General features: G+C 41.9%; 1 protein-coding gene across 1 annotated transcript; it reads left to right on the top strand.

The window, feature by feature from the left end:
- Positions 1-5512: 5512 nt before the first annotated feature.
- On the top strand, positions 5513-6142 carry LOC126967256 (uncharacterized; the record flags this gene model as incomplete). Its single annotated transcript, XM_050811747.1, has 1 exon — positions 5513-6142. A coding segment is annotated over one exon (630 nt), but the record flags the coding sequence as incomplete, so codon positions are not given.
- Positions 6143-7499: the final 1357 nt, after the last annotated feature.

The raw sequence follows: 7499 nt of genomic DNA, 5'->3' as shown, positions 1-7499 counted from the left end.
TGCGAATGCTATCTATTTTAAACCAACTTCAAAAAAGGAGGAGGTTCTCAATTCGTTGGTATTTTTTTTATGTTTGTTACCTCCGAACTTTCGACTAGGTGAACCGATTTTGATAATTCGTTTTTTATTGGAAAACTGGTGCTTCCCGAGTAGTCCAATCGAAACTAGAATTAGATAAATTAATTAGATTGTATAGAAATACACAATTATTTTTATACTTTTTAGTGCATATTATATCTTTTGTTTTGAAATAGTGTTTTGAAGTCGGTGGTTTTTTTGTTAATTTTTTTTTTGTATTTTAAGTTGTGGTAAGGTTTCGAGGTATATTCATCGTAAAAGCAATAAATAAAGAATGTACAGCTAACCATTTGTTACTACCGTTAACATCTTGTCCGATTGATGTGTTCTCGTGTTGAATGTGCACGAAAGTAGTCGAATGGCGTCGTAAAAGCAATAATAAAGTTTAGTCGGTGCTTATGTGTAAGAGTGTGAAGAGAATGTTTTGTCCAGTTTAATGCCGCTGCGGTACAGAGCATTCTAAATTTAATTTCTTATGTCGTGTTTATTTTGTGCTCTGCCTTTATTTTGGGAGACTTTTAGTTGTGTAATCTAGATTTGCGAATATTTTTTCTTCTTTTTCTTATTTAATGAGTTTTTTTCGAGCGTTAGTTTACGGAATTTCATTATTGCAAATGAAATAAATGTAAAACACCAACGCATTCGAAACAGGAAATTACACGTTTTTCGCCTTCAATAATTTTGATATCTTCCAAGCTGTACTGTACTGAACCAGTGGGAGGCTCCTTTGCACAGGATGCCGGCTAGATTATAGGTACCACAACGGCGCCTATTTCTACCGTGAAGCAGTAATGTTTAAGCATTACTGTGTTTCTGTCTGAAGGGCGCCGTAGCTAGTTCAATTACTGAGCAAATGAGACTTAACATCTTATGTCTCAAGATGACGAGCGCAATTATAGTCTCACTCAGAATATATATGAGTTTTCAAGAATCCTGATCGACATTGAATTGTTATGCTGTATTATGTTGTTGCAGGGCGTATCAATTACCATAAGCTGAACGTCCTGCTCGTCTCTTGCAGTCATAAAAAAAACTGTGGATACTAAGGCTGCTTTACAAACCTTAACTATAACCATAGCGTCAATGTCAGCATTGTTATTCTAAATCATCATTTTTTAATATCTGTTACTTCGTATTGATAAATTGTTATCAATATCCAAAAAAAAATATTGTTGTTATAATAATATCAGAATATTTACTAGATGTGCGATACAATGACGTTCTGTGCGATATCAAAAACAAACCGTGATCGATGTTCAGTTTGTCCAGGCGATTAATGTTTCGCTTTGATGCCGAAGCAATATTCACTGTGTCGCCCACATATGACGTTTGACAATAAATATTTATACTCTCGGACCAATTCAGTGCAATATGTTGATAGTTTAGCGTGTTATTTTGTTTACTTGCGTTTCTGTTGTTTTAAATTTGAGTGTTTTTTTACTTTTAACGGTGTATGAGTTTGTAGGACATAAATTGAAACGTAGATTATCTTAATATATATATATTAGCTATTACGTTGTTTGTTCGCGATGGACTCCAAAACGTAAATGAACGGATTTCAATGGGGATTACTTCATAAAGTGCAGTTTAGTCCAACATGATGGATAGGATAGTTTTTTATTTCGATTTGGGACCCATAATTATTTTTATTTTCAATATTTGTTTTGTATGGACATATTTTATATGAGAGAATCTAGTGACAGTTCCTCTGTGAAAGCAATTCATTATAACAACAGGGAGCATTTTTTAACAAATAATTCTTGATGTTTTGAAATATTATTGGCAAATTCCTATAAAACAGTATTTATAATATTATCTAGAGAACAACGTCTGCCGGGTAAGCTAGTATTATTATATAATTACTCTGAATAATATAAATTTAAAATATTTACCGTGCCGTGACCATTCTTTATGCCTTTATTACGACTCATAAAAAAAAATCAAGTTAAGCAATGCTTGCAGTCTTGAGGTCATCAAGGAGATCTACAGAGACTTCTTCTTAAACTTCTTCTTTTGGGATTTTAATGGTATGGGAATCAGCGTCATACGCTTTTACGTATATTTCTTTATATATATTATGACTAACACTACATATTATTAAACGAAGTTCTCCGCCGCGTCTGTCTATCTGTTCGCAATAAACTCTAAAGCTATTTTACCGAAATTCATGCTGTTTTCACCTAATAGATAACGTGGTTCTCCAGGAAGGTTTTAGTATATGATTTCTAAATCTTTGGTACTCATTAAGGATAATTGTTGAAGGTGTCGGAAAAAAATAAGCTGTCTAGGAGCTTTCAACGAAAACGCTGTTGTTAGAATATAATTTATGGTGGAATTGACGTGAGTGTGCAGATATTGACAACATTTTTGTTCATTCAAGGGATTCATAGAGAGAAAAGTTTAATGATTAATATTATGACAGTACACTGCCAGTACATATACGGCAACCTCCTATCGCTCATAAACATATTAGCTAATTTTAAAAGAATAGTGATGTACATAGTGTCAATCATCGAAATAAACATAAACTCGCAATTCCATCTACTAGGCTCCGTAAAATTGCTAAATCTTTTAAAGTGGATTGTGTTATATTTCATAATAAACTTCTGAAAATGATATTAAAATATTACCAATTAAAAAATTTCAATGTATTGTAAAAAATAAATTAATATCTTAGGCCTATGTGAAATCTGAAAGATTATTTGAATGAGTTGGAATTAATGTTCTAAATTTTGTTAATGAATATTGTTATACTCATTTGAATGCTATTGTTACTCTTATACTTCATCCTGACTTGCACTTACTAACTTATAAAGTTTTACAGTGAATAAAGATTTTTTTGACTTTGATTTTGACTATTGTGTATCTTATATAGGTTTACAGAGGAGCCGCGATGGCATATCTCTATATCTAAAGGGCTCAAAAATGACAATAAAAATCAAATAATATATTAATACTTATAAGAGGCGACTAAGGCCTTTTTAGAAGTGGGAGAGTCACGCTGCCGTCTTTTGACGTCAGCACAATCGGGCCAGACTCGTCCGGGTTAATTACCACACTCGCACAGAATACTGGCGTGAAGTAGCGGCCTAGTGCCGCTATGTTTCGCATAGGTTAGTGTCGAAGACCGGTGGCCATTCCCCCCCCCCCTCCACCCGAATATAACAGCGGTACTAAAAAAGATTTTACCCCAGGAGGGTACCGGCTCTACCAGAGTTGGAGAATCCCTCCCCAGGCACTCTAGCCCGGGCTGCCCTTCGTATTCTGGGGAGGGCACAGAACCGCGCATGACCAAGCACAAACGAGGCAGTATCACCACGGCACCCCGCTCCACACTCAACGTGGACTTTTGCAATATCAGGGGAATTCACTCCAATTTAAACGCCGTCCACCACCACCTTGAGACGGCGCAGCCGGCCTTGTGTTTCCTTACTGAGACGCAGATATCCCGACCTAGCGATACGTCATATTTAACGTACCCCGGGTACAAAATTGAGCACAATTTTTCGCCTCATGCCGGGGTATGTGTGTACGTTTGGGAGGATATCTGCTGTTGCCGTCTCGGCAATTTTGAGGGTAGGGACCTGTCCACTCTCTGACTCCGCGTAGATTAGAGGACCGCGTCCGCATCTATGCGTGTGTCTACAGGTCCCATAGTGGTAACGCAGAAACCGATCATCTCATGGGCTGCTTTCAAGCGGCAATTGACGACGTACTTACACAGATCCCCTCCGCTAAAATCGTAGTCTTGGGTGATTTCACCGGCACAATGCCGAATGGCTTGGATCACGTACCACAGACTACGAAGGGCGATCTGTGCATAATTTTGCATTGGCGTATGGTCTGTCCCAATTGGTTGAGTCGCCAATGCGGCTCCCGGATGTGGATAGCCACATGCCGTCCTTATTGGATCTTGTGCTGACTACACATCCCGATGGTTACCAGGTCTTTGTCGACGCCCCTCTCGGAACGTCCGACCATTGCCTGGTCAGGAGTGTAGTGCCTATCCGACGCCAACGTCGCAGACCACCAGTTACCCGCCGCGTTTGGCACTACAAGTCAGCAGATTGGGATAGGATGCGTTCCTTTTTTGCATCCTACCCTTGGGGCAGGGTTTGTTTCCCTTCGGATGATCCTAGTGCCTGCGCCGTTGCAGTAGCCGATGTGATACTACAGGGTATGGATATTTTTATACCAAACTCTGTAGTACCCATCGGTGGCAGATCACAGCCCTGCTCGATGCGTCTGTTAAAGCAGCATCTGACTGCAAAAACAGGCGTATCGAACTTGGGTTGCGGCGCTGGGCACAAAGGATCCGAACTGCACAGTTCTTAAGAGGAAATACAACCGTGCCTCCAGATTTTTTAAGCGGCAAATCGCCCGTGCAAAGTCAAAACACGTCGTCAAAATAGGCGAGCAGCTTTCCAGTTACCCGACCGGAACACGCAAGTTCTGGTCGTTGTCGAAAGCTGCTCTTGGTAACTTCAGCCAGCCGTCCATGCCGCCGTTGCACATGAGGAATGACACCCTGGCCCATACGGCAAAAGAGAAAGCCGATCTCTTGTGCACTCTTTTCGCCTCCAACTCGACTCTTGACGACAACGGAAAAACACCGCCGACCATCTCTCCATTTCTCCAATCGTGCTTAGAACGTGTGCCCCTGGGTTGACGCCGGTGCTAACGCGTTTATTCCGGCACTCTTATTCTAAAGGCGTAGTCCCTGACTCATGGAAGCCAGCCCTTGTCCATCCGATCCAAAAAAAAGGAGACAGTTCGGATCCGGTAAACTACAGGCCTATTGCTATTACCTCCCTGCTCTCCAAAATCATGGAGAGCATAATTAGCCGTCAGCTCTTGGTATATCTAGAGGGTCACCAGTTGATCAACGACCGACAATACGGGTTTCGCCATGGTCGGTCGGCAGGTGATCTTCTGGTATACCTAAGATATAGATGGGCAGCGGCTATTGAAACCAAGGGGGAAGGCCTGGCAGTTCGCCTGGATATAGCGAAGGCCTTTGATCGTGTAAGGCACAAGGCGCTCCTCTCCAAACTTCCATCATTTGGGCTTCCCGAGAGCTTGTGCAAGTGGACCTCCAGCTTCCTCACTGGGCGCAGCATACAGGTCGTTGTCGACGGATATTGCTCGAACCCGAAGCCCGTGAATGCTGGAGTGCCCCAAGGCTGTGTGCTGTCTCCCACGCTGTTTCTTCTGCATATCAATGATATGTTGGACACCTCCAACATTCATTGCTATGCAGACGATAGCACTGGTGATGCCGTATACACTGGCCATGCAGGTCTCTCTCGGGAAATCGTCGACCAGTGCCAGGAGAAACTTGTGTCTTCTATCGAGTCCTCTGTTGAGAAGGTCGCGGAATGGGGAAAATTGAACCTTGTCCAATTTAACCCCCAGAAGACTTTGTCAAGTTTGCGCGTTTACCACAAAAAAAACCCCATTTGTCGTATCACCGCTCTTCGAGAACACTTCTCTTAAAGCCGCGCCTAGTATCGGAATACTGGGTCTCGAAATCTCGAGCGATTGCCAATTTCGTAGTCATCTGGAAGGCAAAGCCAAATCGGCTTCAAAGAAACTGGGCGTCATTAATAGAGCACGGCAATACTTCAAGCCGGCCCAAATACTAGCGCTCTACAAAGCGCAGGTCCGGCCACACATGGAGTATTGTTGTCATCTCTGGTCTGGCGCACTCCAGTATCAGCTCGATCCATTTGACCGCGTGCAACGCAGAGCAGCTCAAATTGTCGGGGACCCAGTGCTCTGTGAACGGCTGGATCACTTGGCGTTGCGTAGAGACGTCGCTTCATTGTGTGTCTTATACCGCATTTATCACGGGGAGTGTTCCGAAGAGCTGTTTAACCTGATTCCTGCCGCCGAATTCCACCTTCGCACGACACGCCACAAGTTAGGATATCATCCTCACCATCTGGAAATGTGGCGGTCCTCCACAATGCGGTTTTCTAGGAGCTTTCTTCCACGTGCTACAAAGCTATGGAATGAGCTTCCTTGTGCGGTGTTTCAGGGACGATACGACATGGGTACCTTCAAAAAAAGCGCGTACACCTTCCTAAAAGGCCGGCAACGCTCCTGTGATTCCTCTGGTGTTGCAAGAGATTGTGGGCGGCGGTGATCACTTAATAACAGGTGACCCGTACGCTCGTTTGTCCTCCTATTCCATAAAAAAAAATATCATTTTGTATTGACAGAACGTCTGTATATCTTATAATAAACTACCCTACTGACCCGACACAACAACGTCCGTCGTGTCAGCTAGTATATTATAAAGTTTGCAAGTATCACAATCAAGATCTCGTCCGTTTTTCACGTGGTCGGGATTAAGAGTTTGTTTTTTTTGTACGATTTACACTCATCATGTGCAAGTCTAACAATATTAATGTTGATGACGTTGGAAACCTGATACGTGGGTAACACTGAAAATGTTTCGAACTGCCAGTTAGACACATTGCTAGTGAAAACTGTTTTTGGTAACCTAATGTAGTATATTGCATTCATTTGTTATTTCTTTTTGTGAATTGGCGGCAAATCTAAAACTCTTGTTACACGTGAAAATGAACCTAACGCGAGAAAATTTTCGGTCAATGATTTATTATGACTTATCTAGTGTAACAACAAAGCTATGATAGCCTGGGATTAGCATTATTAATGAAGCCTCATCTCGTGCCACTATTTGCATTTGGTTTAACGTGTTTAAGCGTGGACGTAGCAATCTCAATGATGATCCGCGTGAGGGACGTCCATTAACAGCAACTACTGAAGATAACATCAGTGCTGTGTGACGCATGATAGAGGCAGATAAGAGAGTGACCTATCAGCAGATACGGGCAAGCCTAGACATTGGTATGAGTCAAGTGCAAAAAATATTACACGAACATTTAGGTGTTAGGAAGCTTTGTACCAGATGGATTCCCCATACTTTAACCGACGACCAGAAACACCTTCGCATGGTCTGGTGTCGCCAAATGTTAGATAAGTTCAACGGTGGTGACTCAAATACTGTATTTGACATTGTCACAGGTGTTGAAATCTGGATATATTGCTACGAACCCGAAACCAAAAGACAATCAGCTCAGTGCGTGTTTCCTTTGGAGGATCGGTAACTCAGGTAAAGAAAGGAAGAAGTCAAGGAAAAAAGATGATTGCCTCATTCTTTGGTCAAAAAGTTCATTTCGCGACAGTTGTGCTAGAAGATGGAAGGACAGTTACTGCAGACTGGTATGTCAATCGCTGTTTGCCTGTTGTTTTGGAAAAAAATCTACAGCAGCGCCCTCGAGTCAGGATCCTCCTTCACCACGACAATGCTTCAGCGTACTCCGTAAAACGGACTTTTGAATATTTGACTATGGCAGGTATCGAACGAACGAACGAACATTTTTGAATATCTT

The sequence above is a fragment of the Leptidea sinapis genome, chromosome 12 (assembly GCF_905404315.1).
Source record: "Leptidea sinapis chromosome 12, ilLepSina1.1, whole genome shotgun sequence".
In the NCBI taxonomy this organism is placed as follows: Eukaryota; Metazoa; Arthropoda; class Insecta; order Lepidoptera; family Pieridae; genus Leptidea; species Leptidea sinapis.
The sequence above is the reverse complement of the archived record's forward strand: the minus strand, read 5'-3'. Positions and strand labels throughout refer to the sequence as shown.